At 48.0% G+C, this 27019-nt stretch overlaps 2 protein-coding genes across 2 annotated transcripts in view; both read right to left on the bottom strand.

The window, feature by feature from the left end:
• LOC146208069 (solute carrier organic anion transporter family member 74D-like) overlaps window positions 1-26604 on the bottom strand; it is a 30613-nt gene extending 4009 nt beyond the window's left edge. The window contains exons 1-7 of the mRNA XM_084591751.1: window positions 25675-26604; window positions 20205-20291; window positions 18105-18299; window positions 16291-16455; window positions 9621-9816; window positions 7847-7991; window positions 1292-1464 (exon numbers count right to left, since the gene is read on the bottom strand). Of these exons, the coding sequence (XP_084447877.1) occupies window positions 1292-1464; window positions 7847-7991; window positions 9621-9816; window positions 16291-16455; window positions 18105-18299; window positions 20205-20291; window positions 25675-26383 (1670 nt within the window). The 5' untranslated portion in view covers window positions 26384-26604. The remainder of the gene's footprint in view (window positions 1-1291; window positions 1465-7846; window positions 7992-9620; window positions 9817-16290; window positions 16456-18104; window positions 18300-20204; window positions 20292-25674) is intronic.
• Window positions 3351-6153, bottom strand: LOC146208070 (organic cation/carnitine transporter 2-like). Its single transcript, XM_084591750.1, has one exon. It carries the CDS (start codon window positions 5928-5930, stop codon window positions 3834-3836), a length of 2097 nt encoding a protein of 698 aa, XP_084447876.1. The 5' UTR covers window positions 5931-6153; the 3' UTR covers window positions 3351-3833.
• Window positions 26605-27019: the final 415 nt, after the last annotated feature.

Here is a 27019-nt window from a genome sequence, read left to right as displayed (position 1 = left end):
CTTATAAGAGGTATTCAAGTGATGTCATGGGCGCCATTTTGTAGCACGTAGCACAGCTTCAGCAGCGCAAGCCAGAAGAGGTCCATAACCCGATTAGATGTTGCTGAAGCATTTCACCGTATTTCATGTACCATAAAATGGCCACCACTGCGTCATAGGTGCATACTATCAATACTCAGCTGCAGGTGAACTAATAAGTGCGCGCCATTTACTGGGGCGCCCTCCAATAGTACATTTGTTGCCCTTGGAATCTGCGCGCTGTAAGATTGCGAGTATAAGCTACAAATACCGACATGCTGCTGGGCTTACTGTCGCAAGGTCGTGAGGAAAAATGCAAACAATGAGCACGTACAGAAAACAGAAAGGAAACCAAAGCCTCGATCGATGAAGGTAGTACCAGACGTCATACGAACTCTAGCGACCTATACTTGAAGAATCAGATGTCACTGGCCGCCAGCGGAGCTCTGAGAGCGTGCATGTTTGGGCGAAAAAATACGGGGGACACTTGAACTCCACCTTTAAAGGTATGGCGCTATAGCGTAGGCTACCACATATAGAGCCCCGCTTTAACAAAGCCGTATGAGCGTGGTTCAGGTCGTATGGTTAACGTGTCTGATTGAGAATCCAAAGGTCCTGGCAGGCAGATTCCGATATCATCTCCCTATATAAAATAATTTGGCAGCTACTGCATAACGTCACGACAGGCAAGCCTACGTCCATCAGTGCATGGCCATGTCAGTTGCCAGCTACCGCCTGTTGGCACCATACACGTTATTTTTCGCTCACGACGCCGACGCCGCATTTTCTGGTGAACGTCGTCTTTAACGCTATCGTTGATAAAAGCGAAACCAGATACTGTATATATTATACTGAGCATTCGCTTATTCACATCGAAACACTTACTTGACACAAAAAATAGTGAAAATCCTTACTCTGTGTCCTATCGCACCTATATCATGTGCAGATCTCGTGACCTTGCATGTGACCATGTCTAGATCTGATTCCCGCCTCATTACCGCCTAACTGAGGCAACCTTTTAACGTAGGCGTTAAAAACGTTGTCTTAGCTTTTTGGCTGCTTGTTAATGGTTGCCCATAATGGTTGACCACATAAAGGTTGCCCACAAGCCGAGCTTAACTAACTTTTCAATCAATTAAAACACTTGAACTGTGTAGTTACTATGAAAGGCCGGGACGCAAAATATATTCATAGGTGGTCAGGGGAGGAAGCAACAAAGATACAAACACAATGAACAAATTAATTCAATAAACATATAAACATAAGTGCCAACCTTATGCCGATGAGGGCGCTGCCTGCCTTGGAAGTAGCGAAGACCATCCTAGCCAAGCCGAGCACGGCCACGAAAGGCACGAACATGGTGCACTCGTTGAAACAAAATCCCGAGCTTGCATTAGATGTGTAGCTGCTGCCGTCCGGTCGTAATAGGCACTGGCAGTCCAGCAGCTGCGATGGTGGTGCCACTGGTTCACACACTATGCATTAACTTGATTTCAGTTATGACGCTATGGAAGAAATATTCAAATGACTATATAGATGAATAACAAGGTTTGTGGTGTTTATTAACGTCCCAAAGCGACTCAGGCTACGAGAGACGCCGTAATGAAGAGCTCTGGACATTCGACCACCTGCTATTCTTTAACGTGCACTGAAATCGTACAGCACTCGGGTGCCTATGTTTTCTCTCACCGAAAAGCGGCCATCGCGGTTGGGATTCGATCCCACAACCTTGGTCACTGCAGTCGAGTGCCCTAACCACTGCACCATCGCGGCGGAGCCAGTAACGAGATGCGATGAGTGAGTTTTTTTCTTGTATTTAATGCAGACAGCGCAATGGCACTGTCTGCCTGTCCTCTTTCTCTTTTTTTTTCTTCTTTCATTACTACATTACTTATTTCCTTCTCTTTGTTTATCCTTTGACCGTATCACATATGTTTGTCCATTTGCCGTCGCTGTGTTTAACCCTAAATTGTACAAGTGGCTACCTGTCGTCGCAGGTGCAGCTGTTACAGCGCAGATCATAAGCAGTGCATTAGGCAGCGATCGTTTATAACGCATGAGGCAATGGTGCAATTTTAAACTTACCTCCAACATGACGACCAATATCCCACCGCTTTCCAGCGCAAGATCTCTCGCAACTACAAAATTGTCGCGATAGTGTAGGTGTTTCCCTGCATCCTTCATTGCCACTCATAGAGACATATGTTACGAAGCACGCACGTGTTCAAGCATGATCGTTTAACGCAGTTTTTGAGGAACATGGCTAATGTTCGGGGAGGAATGCGTGCGTACTATATGATGCTGTTACTGAGGCAGCAACAGTTCTTGCGATGCATGTGCAAGACGCCTTCTAATCGAGGTTTTTCTATAGGTTATTTAAAGCAGGGCTCCTAAACGAGGAGATTGCTCTCAACAAGGAAGCTGTTGCTGCCGATGGTGCATTTAGCTGATGAGAACGGCCAGCCCGGACATCCTGGACGAAATATACTGTAAAATTAGTAAATTCACCAAACCGTCTCATTCTGTAGCTAATGATTCTAACCTGTACCAGGCAGAAATATCAAAGTGACAATCTATGGCATAAGAGGTTAAATATCCCGAGCAAAGAAGCCTGTGAAGGACGTCGTAGTGAAAGCCTCCAACACCAGACGTGCTTGTTAAAGTACACAGAAATCGCCCAGTACCCAGGTTACTCTTATGTGTTTATCGACAAAAAGCATAGGGATGTATGCCAGCTGGGAATCAGCATTTGGAGAAGGGTATTTCAGGCTGTGAAAAATGACATGAGAAAGCATTGCGCGTTATGTCACGCCTAAGGTATCTAAGTTGTTTTTCTGTGGTATGGCAATCAGCGAAAATACGATGAGAGGTCAGTTGTACAATTCTTGCTTCCAAGGCAAGTAAACGCAGGCGAGAAAATATTATCCAATAGCAAAATTACCCAGCTGTTAACCAGGGGAGCTTTTGAGTCCATGCTACCCGAGAAAATTTTGGACAGGTCCTGCGGTCCTCACGATTAGGACTCGAGCGTCTACAATGACAGTACACCATGGGTAAGCATGCAACGTAGCCGCACTAAGCCTCGAGACACTGACTTGTCAAGAACATCACCATATTCAGGTTCGCACTAATTTTTCATTAAGCTTCAATCCGTGCACTTCTCAAATATTTAAAAGAATAGTCTTGGTTACAGCAGCCGTCGCATGAGTAAGCATTGCAATGTAAATCGGTGACATGTTATCACTAGCTTAGTGACGTACCATATTTCACCCTTTACGGCGCAAATATCAGAATCTCTCAATGGAACTCACTCTACAACACAAAACCGAAAGATGAATTTGAGTTCCCTGCGTTGATAGCGATTTTTCATCGTGACAATCAACAGATAATCACTATACGCGGTTCCATAAAATTAAGTACTAATGTGCGCAAACCACACAGTCCTAAGGCTCTCAACAATGAGGAGTTTGCACGAAATAATCTTTACATAAGAACACGTCACTCTATTAATTAGTCTGCTATGCAATGTTAGTTACGGTTAGTCTCAAATAATGCTGATTCAGTTGTCCAAAAGCCAATTCGATGCCAAAGCTGCCGTAATGTCATAATGTTGACGCATCAATGTCTGAAGAATAATCCAATATAAATGTTTCGAAAGTAAAGTCAGTATATGAATAACAGAAAAGGGCGCATCTTGTCTCAGGCAACGACGACTCAGTCAGGGAGTTACAAGGTGTTAAGTTTCGCGAAACTCGCGTCCATCCAACGGCATGTAAAGACTGGATGAACACTGGCACAGTTTCATTCGACGACGCCTAGAACGCTGCTTCCGATAACTGGTCTGGCAAGGTGGTGTACTTCATGTCCGGTAGGCGAAGCGCGAAGAAGGCCGCAGTGGCGCACAGCAGGGACAATGCAATCAGCGGAACCGAAGACAAAACACCCCAGTACATGGCCAGTGGTGTGGCGATGCTGGCAGCAGCCGAGAAAAATGTGCAGAGAGCCAGGCCCGAACAACGCACCACCGTGGGGTACAACTCTGCCGTGTACAGCGTGCCGATGGTCTGCGACGCGTCCACGCTCATGCTCGCAGAAAGCAGCAGGACAGCGCTGAGACCTACGTGGTCGTCGCTGACTGAGCTCGCCATTAAGCTGAAGGCGGCGGCGAGGAACAGCGCGACAGCCTGCGAGAGTCTGCGACCCAGGTGCGCTGCGGTCACAATTGCGGCCAGCCCTGTGGGGACTGACAGCACTGCGCACAAAAACAACAGGCCGGCCGGGTAGACGTTCAGGTAGTGAATCTTCAATGACGTCCACTGCGATGTAAACGCAGTCACTGTCCAGAGGTAGTAGAGGATGATTCTGTTTTCCCAGCGGCCTCGCAGACCCGATGTGTCCGGACTGATGGCTTCAGGAGCGCCCTCTGAGCAGCAACGCTCTAGTTCACGACGCGCGCGCGCCCACTGTCTGCGCACTTCGAACAGGTTCTCGCCGTTCAGTGTGGCCGCGCGCAAGATGACTGCTTCGGCCTCTTCCATGCGGGCTCGCGCTAAAAGCCAGCGTGGAGACTCCAGCAGGCGCGCAAAAAAGCGCAGCATCATGAAGCCCGGCACCAAGCTGGCCAGCTGCATGACGTACCAGCTAAACTGCAGCCACATTAGAGCCGTCACGACGACAGCGCCGAACACTCTGCCCATCATCACTACCATTGAATAAAGCGTGCGCCGCTCAGGCGCAAGAACTTCCACCACGAGGACGAAGCTGGTGTTAAAGAGCGTGCTCGTGGCGGCTCCCAGAAGGAACCGCATAGCGAGGAAGCTATTTACGATGGAAGACAGCAGGAGTACCAGGGTTGCGGCATGAACCACGACTACACAGAACTGAGCCACTGGCTTGCGACCCAACCGGTCTGCCAGAGGACCTGTGACAAGCAGCGCGCATACAGCACCTGCCGAAAAGGCACAGCAACTCAGCGGCAGGATCCAGGCTCGATCGCACACTAGGTCAAACTGTTGGACAACACTGGGACCATAGGCGGAGGGCGCGTATTCCCAGCCTGCACAGGGCGCCGCGGACAATCCCGATGAATTCCACTCCACGTACATGCGGCATCGACTGAAGCGGCCGTCTTCGGTGCGTGGTATCATATGCCTCTTCCACACCTCGTCTGAGATGTTGCGCATGGTCTTGGGCCTGGCGCACCAGTGGTCGATATCATGCTGGGCGATCTGCAGTGGCAGCGTGTAGAAAGGCAGCACGAATGCGGCTAGCAGGCCAAAGTGCAACGTGGTAGTCTGGAACGGGCCGTGCCTCCCCGGAAGCAGCGATGCTTCTTCCCGCTGCGAAGCGCCAGATGTAACTAGCAGTGGTACGCCATGAGAAGGGTCCTGCTGCAAACTCAGCGATGTGCGCGACAGGGAGCGCCGGCTTTGGGCAGCCGACTGAACGCTGTCGAGGAAGTCGTGCTGCTCACTTCGCCAATGTGGCTGGGGCCACGACCTCATCCAGGTTGGTCTCGTGTGCTCTTCGGATCCCATGCTTGATGGTGCTGTGGTCGCAGGAGCCCCACTTGTGTCTTGCCGCTGTTGCATAGGCTGCTCAGTCTGGTGGGGGCTGCTACTGGCTGAGGGCCGGTGCAGACGGGTCAGCAGAGGTGATAAGAGGCCCTGGCCTCCGCCTCCCCAGTGGCCCGAAAATGCGCGCTGGCGGAAAGACCGCAAGGCCAAAAGCTCACCTAGGGTTGCGCTTCTCTTCAACTCCGTCGGATAAGACGCACCAGGTTTCAGTGACTGGTTGGAGCCGCGGGGGTTCACCGGCTGCGGACACTGACACGTAGACGATGGAAGTCCGAGGGGCGTTTGGAAGGACACCGACGAACGGGTGGGATTTGGATACAGCGTAGTCCGGGACATGCGATTCGCTTGCAACCTAGTGAGAGATTGTCGTGGCGCAGTAGAGATGGTTGAGGGGTACGTTGGTGGTTCTGTTTTATCTGTGGACGGTGGCGGGTTCGACAGTTGCAGTGGTGGAGGAAGCGTGAACTGCGTGGATGATGGTGCAGTTGCGCCGAGAGCTACTGGTGCCTGCAGTGATACGGACGGCAGAGACCGCCTCCTGGTTGGCTGTGCTACTGGTGATAGCGGCGCCAAGTTTTGGAACGACCGCGTCCTCCGTGCCAAGCTGCTACTGGGTGCACTCTCCTGCGGCATCTGCAATGGCGGCCCCATCTCAGATGGTGGGGTATGGAAGCCGGGGTGTTTCCGTTCTCGTTTGGAGCCCTTGTGCCGCACCTTTGAATTCTTGGGTGTCGCCATCCAAGACTGCTGCAGGCTCTGCATAGAAGGTTGCTGAGTGGGTTTCCCGTTCATTTCAACTGGAAGCTACCCGGCGATGCTGCCTGTACGGCGTACTTTCTTCTTCTGACCCGCGAGCTTCCGCTGTCCTCGCGACGATCCTCGTTCCTCATCCTCCTTGCCTTTTCTTCGCGCTGCCATAGCGATGCGCTACCTAGCGACCGCATCTAATTATTCAGTAAAATTTAAAGAAATCAGCGGAAAAGCAAACGCGTAATGAGAACATCGTTTGGACGGCTGAAGTGTGATTCGGCAATAATAGCCAGTTATATTGAATTTTATGGCGCTAAGGCATTCAAGGCTATATATGATGCACCAAATACATGGTTAGAATTTGGTATCAGCGAAATCTCCTGATACTTTCAGTTTGCCTAAAACACTGGCTTCTTTGAGGAACTGAGCCCCGCCACGGGGATGTAGTGGTAAGACGCCCGACTACTGTGCTGGAGTACCCGGGTTCGATCCCGACCGCGGCAGCTGCGTTTCGACGGAGGCGAAACGAAGAGGCGTCCGTGTGTTGTGCGATGTTAGCGCACATTAAAGATCCCCAGGTGGTCGAAATTACTCCGAAGCCCTCCACTACGGCTCCACTTTCTATCCTTCCACTTTCACTCCCTCTTTCATCCCTTCCCTTACGGCGCGGTTCACGTGTCCACAGAGCAAGTGTCACAGATACTGCGCCTTTCTCTTCCTGTGAACCCATTATGTAGGACAAACTCTGTTTTCTTCATGAGCTCACTCCTGTATGGACTGTCAATGTCTTGGCAGTGCAGGCCTACATCTTGGCAGTCCATGCAACCGCCTCGAGGCAGTTGGCAGTATCAAATAAATAAACAAATAAACTAGAATTCTTGATCGCCGTATTGCAAAAAGTGATCTTGACTACGTGGCAGGCGTGAAACGATTTGAAACACTGTCAATTTCCACAGAACGGTCTTGGCAGCCAAAACGAATGGAGGAACATAAAATATGGATAAACAAACACCCTGTAGCATGCATATCAATGGGACTATCTCATGACGAGCGCCTCATTTACTCTACCTTTGTTTCCGCGGTAGCATGGCATATATGCTTTTCTTCAATCAAATTCTTTAGTGAACCCCAAGAAATGAGTTTTGAGCGAGAGCTCTATTTCGTATGGTATCGCCACGGTCATCGAGTGGAACAACTTGACCTTGCATTGAATATAACATTCTGATTTAAAGTCACGTTGGCCGCTTAACATTGCGTTGATCAATTCCCCCAATGACCTTGACATCTGGGCTTGACCTTTGACCTTAATCTCTGACATGGAAACAACCCAAATAGAGCTATCGCTCTGTACCTGGGTTTAAAAGAGTTAAATATCCACCAATTTTTTACAAGCATGATACTTTGGCAGGAGTAAAAAGAAAAAAGAGCATTCTCCTCACTCCATAAACCCTCACTTTCCACCACCCGTTTAAAAGCAAAAGAAATCTATAGAACAGATGTACCTGCTTGCCATCCGACGTGTTGAAATTGTGGCATCCTGCGAAGCAGGGAGAGAAGTAGTTCGTCTCTTCGTCGGGTCCGCACACTGGTTCAAATACATCCGTGGTACAGGAGCACCTGGAGTTGCACTCGTTGACCATGTTCAACCTGTATTCGAAGAAGCATGAAGCGCAGAAGTAGTGCCCTAGATGTAGGATGGGGAACAAGCATACAATTTTGTATATATAAGTCAGTAAATGGTGATTATTATGGTGAAGATGACCACCAAAAACATAAGCAGAAGGAATTTATTGCATTTGTAGGGCATCGTGTTTCTTCATTACACTCTTCAAAGATCAGCTGAAGGAATATGCGCGGGTGTCCGACCGAATACATCAACGAAACCGGTCACCAGACTGTGCCCGTAATAAGGGAGTAATAACATGAGCATCCACCCAACAGCAACCTTATGTGTACGAAGGAAAGCTATTCAGCATTCTTGGAAGTGCTGTAGTTGAAGGTAAATTTGCCCTGGTGCGGAGTTCCAACCCCACCTGTCTGGGGCAGTCACTCTACCAACAATACTGCACCACACCGCTCATATTTTTACTGAAGCGTCAAAAGTCGGCTACAAGATGATATGGATGGGAAATCGAGGGTATAGGGCAGATTGATTGATTACTTTTTCTGGAACAACGCAAGCACTTTTTTTTTTCTAGCAAAACATGACCGTGTTGGTGGTACAGCTGAAATTTTCATTCACAACACCGACTCCACCATTTCCACCACCTCCTATTTCCTGAGCCAGAATGTCTGAGAAAAACGAGGCACTGAATCCATTTTTGTTTTCAGGAACAATTCCGAGACATACATTCCCCCAGTAAGACCGTGCCCTCCTATCCCCCAGCAGCACAAAAAATCCGCCAAACTTGGAAGCAGCTGTGTTGGGAAGAAACTCAGGGCGGCAATGCCGGGGCTTTTGAATTGCGATCAGGATCTTTTTGTTTGCTTGTTTTCTTGAACTGAAGTATCCAGCACAAGCGAGCCCCTTCCAACTTCACCATCCAAACGAACCACCAGACAGCCAGTTCCCTCCTCCCCCACTTGACTAGAGGGATGCTACCCACACATCACCATCCTCGACTAATGTCTCTCAATTCTGCGCCACCCATCTTCACCCTCCAGAGGCGGCAGAAGCCAGGCAGCCAGAGAGTAAAGTCGGAAGAACGTGGGCGGGTGGTGTTGATTCCGGAGAATATAGCTATGGGTGCTCCTATAGAGTATGCATAGTGCGGACTCCCTGTTCCAGAGGAGGCACCTTTGGGCACCGGCGGACGAGCTCGAGCATCATGGGTGCACTTCTGTGCACCTGCCAAATCCTACAAACCATGGTTACACGAAGGTTTAGGCTTCGTTGGTTGGTTTATGGATTTAACACCCCAAAGTGACTCAACCTGAGAGGCGCCGTAGTGGAAGACTAAGAATAATTTCTGCCACCTGGGGTTCTTTAACGTTCAATGACATCGCACAGCGCACGGACGCCACTCCGTTTTGCCTCCGTGGAAAAGCTGTTGCCATGACCGGGATTCAATTCCGCATCCTTGGGCCCAGCAGTTGAGACCCTAACCGGTGCACCACCGAGGCGGGGCGTTTGTACGATGTGTGCATATGAATATACTATCTCGGACGTCCCGCGTAATTTGAACAATTCCAACAGATTTTAGAGCATCTAAATAACGAAAAGCCATTGCCGTGTTCCAAAGGAGATCACACTCGCGCATGAAGAAGGTTACCCACTCGCCGTTTGGCAGCGCCGTACCGGCCATGTTCAACTGCTGGCAGCCCATCAGTAGAGAGGCAGCGAAGCACGCCAACAGCAGCACGTCCACGACGAGGATGTAAGCGGACACGATGCCCGCACTCGGCTTCAGCCTCCGCACCACGGCACCGCTGAACAGCACAGCCAGGAGCATAGTCACCAGAGACGCCGAGCCTGCAACCAGAGGTCGTTTGCAGTGACCGTGTGCTGCAGGGCTGCTATAATGGTTGGCGATCAGGGTCGAAATACAGTTTTATAAATCTGGTTAGAGTCAATATCTTATCATCCGTCGTTACTGGCTTAGGTCTCCCAACATGTTCGTTGTCGCCCGAGACCAATCATCGGCGGGCGAGTGATAAAGAATCGAATTGTAGTAAATGCTAATTATACCGTTTCAGGAAAGAGTGCAGATTATACCACTTCAGCGCGCAGAGCTAGTGGTATCACAGCTTACATAATACTGTTTGTGAATTTTGCATCCGCATTCTGCACACCCGGAAAAGCGCATTTTTCTCAACGGTGAACGATTTATGAACGGCCTTTATTTCCCATACATATATATATATATATATATATATATATATATATATATATATATATATATATATATATATATATATATATATATATATTGTAACAGTACGGAAGAAGATGAAGTTTAGAAGACAAGTGAAGGAGAAAGACGTTGAAAAAAGGACTCTCGTGCCGGACGCGCTGCCGTTGACCAGCTGAGCTCCCTACCCTATTGTCTTGTAGTTCAGCGCTCCGACGTCTTACCCCCTTCGTAACAAATTGGTGGTCAGGTGCTGGGTACGACTACCCTCAAGACGCATCCTCAATCGCTGGAGCTTCGTCGGAGCCGTCGCCTCGCTGGTCTCCCACCCTTTTCAACAAGAATGCAGCAGACTACCGAGCAGCCCCGAACATCAACACGGGACCCTCTACCCTCGTCTCGCGATGCACCGCCGACCACCACGAATGCGACGCTACCATTTCGCGAGCCTCGTTCCTTTGCCGGCCAAGCAGGGGAAGATGTTGATGACTGGCTCACTCATTATGAACGTGTGAGCCGCTATAACCGCTGGGATTCAGTGGCTAAACTAGCCAATGTAGTCTTTTTTTTGACGCAAACCGCCTTGATGTGGTATGAGAACCACGAGGACTCCCTGACAACTTGGGAAAGCTTTGTCGAAGCCATCAAGGAATGTTTCGGTGACCTATCTGCAAAGAAGAAACAGGCAGAGCAGACACTTGCTCAGAGGGCCCAGGCAGCCGGAGAAACCTGCACCACCTACATAGAGGCCATACTCAAGTTGTGCAAGACCGTCGACAGCAGGATGACTGAAGATGATAAGGTAGGCCATCTGCTCAAGGGCATTGCGGAAGATGTCTACCACTTCCTAATTGCCAAGGAAAACTTGAGTTCGGTCTCTGACGTTATCCGGCACTGCCGAACATTCGAGGCCCTAAAGACTCGCCGCATTACACCGAAATTTGGACGGCTCGCAAATGTGACTACAGTGGCTAGCATTGAAGAGTCGCCATCTCAAAGCCTCCTGTGCGCCATCCGTGAAATTGTTCGAGATGAGATGTCACGACGTGAGCAGCTTGTCCGGCCCAATGGCTTCGGAGGGGACGTATATGCTCGTCCAACTTGTGGGGGTGCGTGCCCGCCGATGTCCGCGAATGTCACCGACTTTGTCTGCCGCGAAGACCTATGCACTCCGCGACCAAGGCCTGAAGAGAATTTCCAACAATTCTCTTGCCATCAGCGTACAGATCCTCGCTCTTACTCCAGTCGCACATCGCGCCGACCGCCGGACAACTACATCGTTCCGGAACCACCATCCGGATATTCGTCGCGGCCTACCATGCAGGAACCAGCTGACACGCCACTTTTTCAGCGACCTCTTCCGGTGTGCTACCGGTGTGGTGCCGCGGGTCACATTTCCCGCTACTGTAATCGGCGCACATCGTTTCGGAATCCCCCGACGGCACCGAACCGACGCATCGTCCAGCCCTACATCGACAACTATCGGCCAGAACATCCTTCCCGGAGGGGCCGTTTTCAAAACGAAGGGCACCGCAGCCATTCGCCAGCGTCTGACCGTAGTGTGACACCACCTCCGTCATTTCGTGTGCGCCGCTCCCTGTCTCCACGGCGCCGATCTCCACCACCAACGCAGGAAAACTAGCCAGCGCGGCCAATGGAGGTGAGGTCGCTGGACAATGTGCGCTGCTACCTATTATTCCTCCGTCTGTGTTCATGTTAAAGAACAAGGTCAATGTGATTGTTGATGGTTTGCCAACGATGGCGTTGGTAGACACTGGTGCTACAGTTTCAGTAATGAGTTTAAATTTTAAGAACCTTTTGAAGAACAAAGTTATGTTTGTTTGGGACAAAACTTCAAATTTTTATGGAGTAAGTGGAGAGTTATTGTATCCGATTGGGGTATGCAGCGTTAAAGTTTCCTTGGGGGGCACAGTGTTTCCGGCGGAGTTTGCAGTACTGCCCCGATCTACACATGACGTAATCTTGGGAATTGACTTCCTGCGTATGTGCGGCGCTACAGTTGACTGTCGAACGGGTGAGCTAAGTGTTAGTGGTTCTCTTCCTCGTGAACTTTTGGAAGAGACATCAAATTATGAAGACGTTTTGTGTGTGTGTGATGAAGTCGTCATACCGCCACATTCAGCGGTGTGTGTCCAGGTGTCCTGCTCCCGTGCTATTAACGACTCTTTTGAGGCTACTGTGGCGCCTCTTAATTTACAGTGCGTAAAGAAAAATGCGTTAGTGCCGCATTGTTTGGTTCGCGTGAAAGAGGGCCGTACCGGACTGTGGACTATGAATTGCTCATCGGAACCAGTTGTTTTTCCAGCGGGTTCCAAACTAGCTTCATGTAGCGCAACTCTCCCGAATTGTGTAGCTGTCGTTACTCCTTCCCTAGACAACCCCGCTACTAACTCACCTGCTGACGAAAAGCTTCTTCCGATGATCAGCGCATCGTTGAACACCTCACAACGACAGATATTGAAGAACCTCTTGTCCCAGCACCTATCCGTCTTTGATTTCACGCAGTCCAACGGCTCGCAACGTTTTCCGCTGTCGCGCGCACGCCACAGGATTGACACGGGATCTGCCCATCCGATCCGTCAAAAGCCGTACCGTGTGTCACCATCAGAGCGTAAGATCATCACCGAGCAAGTCCAAGACATGTTGAACAGGGGCGTAATACAGGAATCCTCCAGTCCTTGGGCTGCTCCCGTGATATTGGTGAAGAAAAAAGACGGAACATGGAGGTTCTGCATTGACTATCGTCGCCTCAACTCCATCACTAAAAAGGATGTGTATCCTCTACCACGCATCGACGATGCCATAGATTGCCTTTTTTCCGCGTCTTATTTCTCTTCAGTTGATTTGCGATCGGGTTATTGGCAGATTCCGATGGATCCTGCTGACAAGGAAAAAACTGCATTTGTTACCCCGGACGGCCTATTTGAATTTAATGTGATGCCCTTCGGCCTATGTAATGCGCCGGCCACATTTGAAAGATTTATGGACACAATACTTCGTGGTCTCAAGTGGGAAATCTGCATGTGCTATTTAGACGATGTTGTTATTTTTGGCCGGACTTTTACTGAACATAACACGCGACTCGCTGTTGTGTTAGATTGCCTACAGAAGGCTGGCCTTGTCCTGAATTCTAAAAAGTGCCGTTTTGGTGAACGTCAAGCGCTGGTACTCGGGCATCTCGTCGACCGCGATGGAGTTCGGCCAGATCCACAGAAGACTGCAGCAGTTGCAGCATTCCAACGACCACAGACTCAAAAGGAGCTCCGCAGTTTTCTGGGCCTGTGTTCCTACTTTCGACGATTCATTCCAAGGTTTGCCGACGTCGCCTACCCTCTGACATCCCTTCTACAAAAGGACGTCCCTTTCGACTGGACCCCAGATTGCGACGCGTCTTTCCGCCAACTAAAGTTTCTGCTAACGTCACATCCCATACTACGGCATTTCAACCCCTCCGCTCCGACTGAAGTCCACACTGATGCAAGCGGGATTGGTGTTGGCGCTGTGCTTGTGCAACGTTCGACAACAGGCGAGCATGTAATTGCGTATGCAAGCCGTTCCCTCAGCAAACCTGAGCGTAACTACACTGTTACGGAGCAGGAGTGTCTCGCTGTAGTTTTCGCTGTTCAGCGGTTTCGGTGCTACCTATATGGACGCCATTTCACGGTTGTGACGGACCATCATGCCCTGTGTTGGCTTGTCAACCTTCGTGATCCATCTGGTCGTCTGGCACGCTGGGCCCTTCGTCTGCAAGAGTACGACTTCACTGTTTCGTACAAGAGTGGCCGCAAACACGCCGATGCAGACTGTCTTTCACGCCTTCCTCTTCCTACGACCGAATGTGACTCTGGTGATTTCGATCATTACATCGCCTCCGTCGTGCCCGAGTTTCCCGACGCCTCGGCTCTGCGGACTGCGCAAGAGACTGACATAAGCCTCGAGCCCCTGCTTGCGGAGGCGCGGGATTCCACTGCTTCCAGCCCATTTTGTCTCCGTGATGGTCTTTTGTACAAAAAGGCTTACTCAAGCACCGGTACGAATTTTCTGCTTGTGGTTCCCGAGAGCTACCGCTCGTGCATCTTACGCGCCATGCACGACGACCCCACTGCCGGTCACCTGGGCTCTACAAGAACGCTCCATCGTGCCCGCGACCGGTTTTATTGGCCAAAGATGCGCCAGACAACTGAGCGATATGTGGCGAGCTGCACTGAGTGCCAACGACACAAACGCCCTACGTCCACGCCACAGGGCCTGCTGCATCCTGTGACTCCACCACGTGGCGCATTTGAGAAAATCGGAATCGACCTTATGGGTCCCTTCCCGAAGTCATCCGACGGAAATCGTTGGATCGTGGTTTGTGCCGACTACCTCACCCGCTACTGCGAAACGGCAGCTCTTCCTTCAGCCACCGCTCACCACGTGTCCCTGTTCTTGCTCCGTTCTGTGATCCTCCGCCATGGACCTCCGCGAGTGATCATAAGTGACCGAGGTCGCCAGTTTATGGCAGATGTTGTGGAAGAGCTTCTTCGTTTGTGTGCGTCGCATTTTAGGCATTCCACGCCATATCACCCTCAAACCAACGGCTTGACGGAGCGCACAAACCGCACACTCACAAACATGCTATCTATGTACATCGCATCTGACCACAAGAATTGGGATACTATACTGCCATTTATAACGTTTGCATTCAACACCGCAACCCATGAGACTACTGGCTACAGCCCGTTCTTCCTGCTATATGCCCGTCCTCCTCGGTATTGTCTAGATACCATTCTTCCTTACTCCGTCCATGATGAACCGTGCATTGCGGAAACTCTTTGTCGAGCCGAAGAAGCTCGCCGTCTCGCCCGTTTGCGAATTCTCGCTTCTCAAGAGCGTTCAAAAGCTCGGTACGACAGCCGGCATAGCCATGTGTCTTACGCCCCTGGAGATTTAGTGTGGCTTTGGCGACCTCTCCGAAAGCGTGGTTTAGCGCAGAAAATGTTGGCGCATTACGCTGGCCCTTACGTTGTGCTTGAACGCGTCAGCGAAGTGAACTACCAAATAGCACGTATGACAGCAAGTGGTCGTCGTTCAGTCAGAACTGAAGTTGCCCATGTCGCCCGGATGAAGCCGTGTCACTCTCGTGGAAACGAATAACTACCTCGCCCGGGGGGCTTCGTCTGCAAAGGGGGAAAATGTAACAGTACGGAAGAAGATGAAGTTTAGAAGACAAGTGAAGGAGAAAGACGTTGAAAAAAGGACTCTCGTGCCGGACGCGCTGCCGTTGACCAGCTGAGCTCCCTACCCTATTGTCTTGTAGTTCAGCGCTCCGACGTCTTACCCCCTTCGTAACAATATATATATATATATATATATATATATATATATATATATATATATATATATATATATATATATATATATATATATATATATATGGTAACAATGTATTTATGCGCATATCTTTCTTTGAGACGCTTGTAGTTCTTGCTATCCGTTGTCAAAACCACAACGCACCGTTTTTCAATCGTAATAAACTAGCTGGTACGACCGTTGGGCAATCTTTAGAAGCAATGCTTGGCTACGCATCTTATGCTGGGCTACTCTCACCAATATGTTCATAACAGTGTTTTGCAATATTCCGCAGCTGCGCACATTTAAGTCTGATGTTATAGAAAGATGAGCTTATGCTATTTGCCGGTTGTTCCTTATTTGTGCCAACTTGCGTCACCTTTACACCGAGGCAGAAATATTTTTAAACATTTTGTCTCTCCGCAGGCCAAAGTGACTAACATCTGCTCATGTATATACATGTTGCTGCATTGCCCAGAGAGTACCGATGAATTATTCTCTCGCTTATGACGCTGACGTACTCGCATTGAAAATTTGCACAGGTCTGACATGCAACGAATTGGCAGCAACTGACTAGCAATATCGCTTTTGCCAGCAGTTCAAGGCAACCTGCGCACTGAAGAATGCAGACGCTGGCTATGGTGCAAAAGTGTGCGTCATCGAACCCTGTAATCGATACAGATTGTGAGGGTACTGTACACACGCACGCGCTCGAACTCGCGTCGTTTCGACCTATCACTTGCCTGAGAATAGGCTGGCTGTGGCGGCTGAACGTCGGTACTGTGTCTCCATATACTTTGGCGTGGCAAGCAAGAATCCCATGAGGCCGTTGACGGTGAACACAAGCGCTGCGGCATGGCAGAGAAACAGCGGACTGCCCAGTAGTCTCTTCACAACTTCCTTCAGTTCTACCGAAAAAAAAAAAGAAGAAGGTTTCAAATTATAAAATGAAAGATCAGCGACTCATCGAGATTGGCGCGTACTTCTGCCGTCTTTAAAGGACCATGAAATACTTCTAAACAAGGTTGAGAAAACACTATAGATAGGAGTGATAGGTATTCCAATCCTGGCACCAGCAACGCCAAATGCTTGAACTGAATAGTTCGATTACCACGGAGGGTTCGGGGCGAATAAAAGTGATTCTCCTCCTCTTCCCTCTAAACTCGAAAATACTACAGAAAAAAAATAATAAAAAAAAACGTTTCTTTGTTTTCTGAAATACATGACGGGTCACTCCTGAACTACCGACAGAAAGACATGCACGAGCACAGTCGGGACTGTTAGGATTGCCGGGCTGCGTCCATTCTCTTCACCATGACGTCACGGCTGCACCATGAAGTTACAGAAGCCGTCACTACATGATGAACAATAACCGGCCTGAAACGGCGATGTTTATCAGTTAACCGCAAATTGTGGGTTTTGTTCCAAGGTCTCGTATTCAGAGTGAGTCCTCAAAAGCGTATGGCAATATGCTGAAGCCTTTTACGATCTCTTCAAAGGTACACTGAGGCTAAATTGAATTAGGGCTATATGAGCGGAACGCTTCTTTCCCATTACAAGTAGGTTATATTGACAGAAAGCGGCACTTTTGTTTGCTGTAAAAGATTTAGAAATGTAATTCTGGTGTCACCACTTAAGGCCCTTTCTAAAAGTGTCCTGCGATAACGTGACTTGGGGCTTGCAGTTGAATAAGGCAGAAAACGAAGTATTGCTCACCTGAATATTAAAGACTTTGCATTCCTACTACTATAGAAATTTTTATTGTATACATGAAACAAAAGAAACTAGAATGAGAAAAACTTTTAAAATTTATTGATCCGTGCCGACAACACTAGATGCTGTTTCCAACTCAATGAGTTTGAATTCGCAGCTGTGAAAACGCTTCATTGCCGAAAATTTTACTAACAGGTTTCAGTATGATTATATCTTTTTGCAGATCCTCTGCCACATTTGTGTATCTATACTCATGTATTCCTGATGGAAGGTCCCTCAGACAGTCTTAATTTGAGACCTCCTATACCGTACTAACTTTTTTATGCACTTATGATTAATTTGTATTTCGTTTTAATAAACCTTAAAACATTCGTGCCTCAAAAAAGAAACCTAACTATAAGAGACAAAGATCCTGAATTAAGCAACAAATATTTATTTGACATGTCATGCCCTGTTAAAAGTGCCCAATGCGCTTCGCAGCAGAAATTTTCCAATTTAGCAGGCGCCAGATAAGTAAGCTCCAATTGTAACAATTGTAACCAAAGTTTGCCCACGTATGCTCGATTAATTCGTAATTTTTGTTGAAAGCGAGCGTCATTCTTTGCCAGCCGTACTTTTCTGGTGTTCGTGTCTATATACCTGTGAACCTCAGTTAAGCTTTGATGTCCATTTCCTGTCATTAAAACTTAACGCATCGCTGCGTTGATGGCACAAAACATTAAACGAAATTAAACAGAGACTCACATGTAAACACTTAGCAATTCATCTGACAAGTATTCACGTTGTATGTAGGGGTGCTACATCATTATTAAAGAAAAAATGAACCGAAGCAAGAGGTACGAACCGACCGTGTCGACACCCGCTGTACCAGTGGCTAGACTGACTCTGTGGTCCGTGCCGCTCAGTTTAGATTTCCACATCTTCCTGGGCAAGAACAGCATTGGTATGGAGAAGACAATGACCAGGATGCCGATGAAAGCATATCCCAGCCACCAAGCACCGATCCAGCGTGGGTCCCTCTTCATGATACCCGGATCCACTGGAGAACGCGAACAGGGAACGAACTGTAAGTGGGTGTCAAGCTTATTTGTTATCCTATGTGCACACACGAAACGCAGTGGCTCCTTCATAATAGTGACGCGTGCCAACTGAAACTAAATAAATATTTCGCGAAAAAAATGATCCCATGGCTTTCACACTACATCGATTTAGCATCTGCAGTTGAGAGCTCATGTCTGTAGCAGTAAAGACCAACCGTATATAGCCCATATTGAATGCAAGGGCGCGTTGGTAGCAGGATATATGTAATCCTTGTTATCCTGTGCTTGGAATAGTTAACTTTCGAGCTCGGATATCGAACCGGGATATCTCCAAATACTGTACATACCAAAACACAGATTGCTTGAAAATCATTTCTAAGTGTATAGGAAAGTCACGCAGTAGATCTAATTCTTATTATCCTGGCCGTTCGATATATCGAACGCGGTGCCACAGCGTTTCATATGGCGCTCGTCTGAGTACTGCTCTAACGTATTGTACGGAGACGGGTTAACTGCGCGGCGTCTAGCATCTGCTGGCAACTTTAGCTCTATGAAGCCGTGTGGCGAAGTGAACGTGGGATGTACTTGAAGGTAGCCTTCTGTATATCGCGCCAGATTAGCGCGCAGCAATCTGTCCTGCGGCAAACCCAACACCAACCTAAGTCCTAGCTGCGGCCTAGCTGCGGCCTAGCTACGGCCTTCGCGTGGCATTATTCGCTACAAAGACGATGAGGAAGCCTGCTGCACCTTAATTTCAACGAGCGCTTACTTTATTTATATTGAACAGGTAAAAATAATTACACATCTTATAATATGGTTTCCTTCCGAAAATACAATGCGATGTGGCTCCAATACGAGGGAAGTTAGGCTATACTGTAATGCCTATAGATCGACGAGCTTCCACACACCGTTTGGCGGCACTTCACTGCAAGAAGCACGTCCCTGACGTGAAAACATGCTTCCAGGGTACTGTCAGGCTGATCTATCGCCATTTTTATATGGAAATAATGATATATCGAACTATTTCTCGACCCCCTCTGAATATGATATCCTGGTTCTACTGTATTGTAGGGAAAGCACGCAGCCTGAACAGAATGCAGAGGCTTTTACAAGGAGCTGATGAAAATATACTTCTACAGAATTGTACCTGGCGTGTTTTGTGTTACCTACATGTTTTCCACAACACACAACGGACGACCAAAAAGGAACGTGAAAGGAAAAAAAAATTATAAACTCTTGGACAGAGGTAAACATTTAACTATTAAATATTAAAGCAACAGTAACTCGTGCTTTCTGGAATCAGTTACAAAAGTCGGTAGAATTTTGGACAGTAAAAGCCAGTAAAATGTTCGGTACTACTTTTAGCCTGAATATGTAAATGGCAAACACGGTCACATCATCGCGCTTTCCATGTGTAGTGGTCTCTCGCAAGATAGGCAGTGGAGATCGTGGTGTGCTCTGATAACCCGCACCTCGTTAACTATGTGGGTTGTATACCTTCATACTTTCAATCGAAATTAAGGGGAAAAAATGCACTTCACACTAGCAGTGCAGCGCAAGCAGAGTACGTAAAAAGAGGCGGCCAAAATGCTGCTTTTTTTTTACATTATCTTGCACAGTAAACTAATCATACGCTGTCATTTGAAAATGATTTTGTTTTCCAGCTTCCCGGTCTCACACTGGTAAGATATGTTTGGCTTCCAAATGATATCGCCTTAACCGTTAACATCGGCTCACACACTCACACGAAATATTTATTATATCTCCCACAGGATGACCGCAGCGTACTGCTAGGTCAGTTCAGTACACCCTAAAAAAAAAAAAGATATGTTTAATGCAGACAGTCGGGTCAAGAGCATTTCAGATAGTCTTAGCCAAGTACTTTTTTGTGGACGTATACATACCATATGGAATCTCGTTGTGGGACAGGCAATACGAAGCCAAGAAGAAACCCATGGACGGCCCAAAGAGGCGCAGAGCAAACATTGTGCCTAAAAAGATCCGAGTAAAGAATGGGAGCAATGATCTCTGAACATGCAGTGAAAGTTCAACTTGCGGGCTTACATGGCAAACAGTGCGCAAACTCTCGCTAAGTGAAGTAGGTTCAAGTTAGCACTATGTCTCCAAACGAAACCATGCACTCTTTAGTCCCAGAGGACATATATTATGTTGAGGCTACCCAAAAAAAAAAAAAACATAAAATAATGTGCCTCTGCCCGTGCCACTAGAGTCCAAGAGGACAGTGGAATGCAACTAAAAGTTTCACTTTCACACCGGTGAAAGTTAGGATTGCCAAGAGGGCTAAAAGAGCCCTATTAAGTAGCTTAGAAGCAAGCCGCTTGAACTCTTTACTTTTGACAGAGATTGTACACTCTTCTGTGCGCTTATACCAGTGCAAAAGCGCTGGGGCCTCTAGCTTTCCACTGTCCTCTGGGACAGTGGAAAGCTGGAAAGCCGGTGTGAACGTGAAAATTTTTCTCACGTTCAGAGGGTCTAGATTGTTGGCAGTGCATAACGACGCACAGACCATAGTCCACGAGTGAACCACTTGCCATTTAGAGTCTCGAAAAAGGTTGCAGGGTCTACGTTTTTCAGTGTTGACGTACTGAGAAGGAATGTGCACAGATTTGCACGCTCAACAGCTTAATAACCCTAACTACTTATCATCAGTCTGCGTCTTGTATAATACACGGTATGAACGTCGAAATAGCCGCGCATACAAAGCCGTTCAAGGTATACCTGGCGCGTATAATTAACAGTTTCTCATTTGCAACAGAAGATCACGAACTTTGATCTAGGAGTCACTGTGTGGGCAGCTAGCTGTATTTTTTTTTATCATCACAACTAACTGAAATACTGAAACTTTGGAGCCGGACATCATTTTATTTATCTAAGGCATCGTCTCCAGTTAATGCTAGGGCCTTAAACTGCACGTTATGTTTCTCGCCTGAGCTTCCACGTGCGGAGCGCGCGAATGGCTCCTGCAAGCGGGGAGCTGGCGCGGCAGAAGTTTCTCCAGACAGCGGAAGCGAGATAGCGGATAACGACAATAACAAAGTAGTCGTGTTTTTTTTATATTTATATATTTTGTTGAAAGCAGCGCTTCCTAAGGATAAGAGCACAAGAAAGCAAGCGTGAGCCCTGATGGAGGGTGTAGAGAGAAGCAAAGAAAAGGGAGGTAGTGAGGAGAAAGAGAGCTTTTATAGTGTTCCGGCAGGGGGGCATCTCCCACGACACGACTTCGATAAGCAGAAAAGAGCGGGGCTTGACCGCAGTTTAGCGCGGCGCCGCGCTCTCGGGTGCGTCGCATTTTTCTTTCGTCCTTCCCTACAGGCACAAGTGGAGAGCACAGGAGAACAGTTTTAGGCTGTTGTGCCAAGCCGAGCCCTTCTCTCCCTCATTCGCTGGAGGAAGCACCGGGTGAGACACTCGCTGCTATGCCTTGCAAAAGCAAGCGCGATAAGCCAGCGACCGCAGGTCTCGCCACCGAAATTGAGCGCTGGCGGAAGACGAGGACCCGGCATCTGTGCTGTCAGTCCCCTACCCACATTTACTGCACTCGCTACACAAATGAACGTAAGATTTGCAAAGAACCAGTGAATCTGGTCCATATCCAAAAATGTCAACCCCATCCTTTAATAGGCCCACCACGGAGCAGTGGAGGGCACTGATACGCAGCCCTAGCCATGTCGCTCAAGCTTCGGTAGTGGCCTCAACCGCGGAGACAGCAGAGACTGAGGGGCTCCAGGCCGTCTGGTTTCTCCAGCCTCCCTATTTTAATTGATAAAATTAAAGTCATCATCATCGTCATTATATAGTATCTGAGAAGAACGCTGTGAGCTTTTGCCACACGGTGGTTTAAAAGGGAAGTGCCTGTTAAGTTACCTGTTAGGTTAAAAGCAAGTTACCTGTTAAGTTGACGTGACTCTCCATACCTTCCTGTCACCTCCTCATACGAGAAATTTGATATGAAAAAAAAGCCAACATTCTTGTTATTTCTGAAGAAAAAAAAAACAAAACGGGAAATAATGCATTGTGCCAACGTAATCACATCCCCTTTATTCCGTACCCATGAACATGTCCATAAATACGCCCCTACTGGAGAATGTAATGGGATTCGCTAGAAGTTTTGAAAACGTATTGCTGGCAGTGTGATAGAAAAGAATAAACCTAACTTCACTAGTTAACATTCTACGAGCTGACGATAACTGGAAAGTGGGACCTTTCTAATTTTGCTTCGGGATTAACATTTGCGCTATATGTTGATCAGCTAAGAAAAGCAAGGTAAATGAGGGACTACGTTGCGATACATTAGGGAGCCAGCAGCCACTGGCAAAATGGAAATCATAGAGGATATTTCCATTAGCCAATGTGAAATAGTAATTAATCGTGGAGATAACTGACAGGAAATTAGAAAAAAAAAACACATGCTGGTGGTGTCCCAAGCAGCTTTAATCGACGGTCCAAATTTAGCGCAAAGCGAATTTGGAGAAGAAATGTACGTACTTCTTTTCTTCACAGCCAACACTGCTTCGGGATTAACGATGCACTGTGTAATTCGCACTTAGCTCTATAAAGTGCGTGCAAAGACAGCGATGAATTCAGTTGTTTTTGTCACTAACCCCACATTCCGTATATAAATTTTATTACGGCGTGAGTACAGTCATTTATGCCTCGCTTGTTTCTCGGACAGTGCCGTCCAGTACGTATCTTATCTCAGTTTTTCTTCCTTCTTTCAAACACTCCAGCTTGCATACCTTCCGAGTGTATACTCAGGGTAAAGAGACAATAAGGACAGCTCTAAGCAGCTGTTGTTCTCAGTAAAATTGATTATCTGGCTCTTTCTACATTTGTGGGACAACGAAGGGCGTATTTATGAGAGAAAAATGGATTCAGACTCGTGACGTCGTGGTCGAAAAGGAAGGGTTACAACCGTTTTTACGTGGATAGCGCTACAACGACCTTCTGGCATCCAAGCGAGAGAAAAAAATAATTACATGGTCACTAGATGTCTCCTACGAGGAGAATGACGAAAGCCTGTCCTTCCTCTCCTATCATTTGCGTCTTATCGGCGTTCTTTGCGGTGCTTCATATAATTATAATTGGTTTACAGGAAAGGAAAGTTGCAGTGTCTGCCACACTTTCTCCAGAAAGGATGAGTTTAAACGGTACACCATCGCTCCTATCGCGCGTGGCGTTCCTTGGCGCGCGTTCAAGTGTAGCATTGCAGATGGCGGGAACGCTAGACAAGAAATATTCTTGCGCACAGATCTGGCGCCCAAATCTCGCGCACAACTCTCGCGCACGAGATTTGTTTCCATGAGCCTAGAAAGGCTTTCGCCTTAAAAAAGGTGTCGACATATCTATTTCAATACACGCTACTTCTAATTAAGCACTACCCTTCGAATGAAAAATAAAATCCTTAAGCACTTTTAAGGCCATCTCGACTGTGGAATATGATTAGGGGATAGGGAACCCGAATTGTTTTCTCAATTAAGAAAACCTGTTTCAAAAGGTCGGAGATCCAGAGAACGTATAGTGGCATTGGGAGCCTGCTTGGAGGCTAAGGATAATAATAATAAAGAGCTCGCCCAATTGGGATAATTGGTCAAAAATTCCCACGCTGTCTCAATTCGCTCCTAACTCCCACAGTGCACTAGCTTAATTCATTCCAAAACACTTCCCCAGTTCTCGCTCCATCCCCTTACTTCCCAGGGGAAATTAGCGAATCCTTCTAGGGACCGCTCCCCTCGTCTGCTGCTTCAGTTTATATAGCCCCCCCCCCCTCCTCCTTTGCATTTCCAAGTTTTGTCTTCGTTATCTGCCTCTAAGACCACTTCATTTTGTATCACGATTGGTTTGGGTGTGTAGCATAGCGGTACAGGCAGAGGCTGTAGATTTTTTTTTTTGTAGGTTCACCCCAGTCTAACGAATGTCAGGATTATCCATACCATTGCCGCCATGAACACAGCTGATTAAAGTTCTATGCTGATTTCTCAAGAAACTCGCTCGTTTGTCTCTTGACAGATGTCACTGGTTAGCCGTGGTCCGTGAGCTTTTCGAGTAGAACGAGAATTTTATCAACTTAGGCATACTGATTCTGACCTCAAGAAAGCAAGGACCGCGAGGAGAAACACAAAGATATCGCTACTGTGTTGTGTTTCCACCTGTGGGCCTGCCTCTTTTTCCGCTGAGAAAATGCTTTCAAGTCAGTCCTGACATTACGAATAGAATTCAATATTAGAAGGAACAGCGTTATTATCCGTCATTTCGGTAATGAAACATTGCATCAATGAAAGAGCTATATGCGCAGCTTCAAGCAAAAAAAGCGGGGGCTTATTTTTAAAAACCACGACAATTTCACGCTTCCTCAAGTAATTTTGCAGTGTTTCCGCAATCAGGGAGTAAACGTCTCGGATGCAATACGGTAAAACATCAAATATGCAAAATACTGCACTGAAGAGGACTTTGTTTTTGTAAGCGTCATGGCTGGATGCACTACTTTACAAGTGCCGTATTCCCATCGTTAAAATAATAGAATTCACGGCGGTAATAAACAAAAAATAATTTTAAGGAAGTTCGCAAAGCGTCCGCTTAAATCAGTCACGACTATTGATCTTAGGTCTGATAACACTTAGGAATCCTCAGGGGACGCTTAGGTCACCGGACCAGGGCGAATTTTAACTACGAAGTTTCTGAGAAGGCTGTATAGCTTTCCTTTGTACCCGTATGGCTGCGCTTGGGTGGATGCCACTGAGTTATTACTCCCTTATTACAGAATCATGAATAAAGAGCCTGCATTGTTCGGATAGTTAAAAGACGATACCAGATGTGAGGCCTATATGTTGCCCCGCACTAATCCCATTAACTTTTCACTGATCCTTGTGGTTTCTGTTATTTAGAGTCACAGCAAGCGTAGTTTGTTTTTGTACGCTCTGGCTTAAAATAATATGCGAACATATGTATGCTTAGTTTCCATGCCACACTGTCTTGTGTGTTCGCTTCAAGGAAGTTAATTGTGTCTGGAAAAGACATTAGCTATGGGCTAACGAAAAACCGATGTTGCATTGAATGCCCGTTCACAGCGGCCAGCGTGGGCGGCATCGAGTAGCTGTAGCCATTGTGAAAACCACTGACATCTGCAGAATGGTCAGCAGCAGCTATTCCCTGTACACGCGGGTACATTCCGCGTACCAGGTATATTTAGAGATTGGTTAGAACGGAGACTTTATGCACAGCACTTCGGTGGTACTAGCTGCAATCAGCAGACAGGTCACGGAGAACACGCAAATCTAAGCAAATAAAAAGGCGCCAAGCAAGCGCCCTGTACTAAATAATTCCGCCCTCACGCCCAAAGAACGCATTGGCACTCACCAAAGTACAGCGGAGAGTCTTTCCTCCTAACGTTATCGTCCATGAAAGCCATGCCAATCACGTAGAAGGTGGCCGACCCAAAGCCATTGAGCAGGTTCGCTATGAACATGATGAATATTGTGATGTCGCCTTCCAGGTTGATGCTGGATAGGCAGTCCTCGTCATCCCTCGGCTGCCCGCAAAACGCGCTCCCGATGCGACCAGGAAGCGTGGACGCATCCTGGGGCTCGAACCGCGACAACGCTAGCGGCAGCCCGGGGCCAAACACGAAGTGCGGTAGCACACAGAGTCCACAGCTCATCACCACCGTCAGCATGCCGAACACGAGCCACAGGGGCTGATTGTAATTCTCACCGCCACCGTAGTAGCCGGCTATGACAGCCAGCACGGGGCTGATGTTCTCGGCTGTTAACACGAGCCCCATAGCCTTGGACGGGATCGCGAAGCGCCGCTCCACCGTTGATTGGACGCCGATGAAGTAAGTCCGGTAGGCGCTCTGGAGGATGCCCAGGATGCAGAAAAGCAACAGGAAGCATCTTGGTGTGACTAGGCGTTGTAACAGGGGTATGCGGAGCTTGCCGAAGGCGCACTCGTACACGTCTTTGGCTTCGCCATCCCCGTCACCATTGTCAGGGTTGGGGTCTTTGTCGGAGAGTAGCCCTTCGGCGACGGTAGGCTGGGGGCCTGGCCTATTAGCGTCCTGTTGCATTTCAGCGGTCTACGAGAAGGATGCCACTATGCGTTGCCCACGACGGCGTGACAACTGGAGACACGGCGACGAAAAACGCATGCCGCCAATGCTGTCGCCTGGAGCGGATCGTCGTCGCGGCGTCGCTGCTGGCTGCTGCCGAGGGACAAACAATGTGCGACTGCCGACGCTTGATAGCGCGAGACGACGTTATTCAGGTATGTGCGTGGCGCCGTTCAATAGCGAGACAAGGCGAGATCTCGGGGCGAGCCTTATCTAAAGAGCTTGCTAGAAGCAAGCAAAGAACGCTGCCTACGCTATCGGGATGACCTTTGCAGCCGACGATCGGATGCCACACGAGACTAGGGCCTATGTGTACACCGTGTTCACGTGAGCTCTACCGCTATATAAACAGGCACATGGAATGGCTGAAGAAGCTTTACTGCCGTAAACGATAAAAGAGCACTATCGGGGATTTTGCAACCCCATGCATGTTTCGTTTACTCGTACTTTTTACCTACTCCAAAATGCTCGACGCCTCCTGCAAGAGCTTGATTACGGCTTAATGTATTTTGTAATTTAATCTGTACAACATGAAGCGGTATAAAGTGATAAAGCGCCTAATTGCAATCAGAATGGCTGCTTGCACAGATCCAC

The sequence above is a fragment of the Amblyomma maculatum genome, chromosome 1 (genome assembly GCF_055883805.1).
Source record: "Amblyomma maculatum isolate TAMU_Amacu chromosome 1, ASM5588380v1, whole genome shotgun sequence".
In the NCBI taxonomy this organism is placed as follows: domain Eukaryota; kingdom Metazoa; phylum Arthropoda; class Arachnida; order Ixodida; family Ixodidae; genus Amblyomma; species Amblyomma maculatum.
This window is presented reverse-complemented; position numbering and strand designations above follow the sequence as displayed.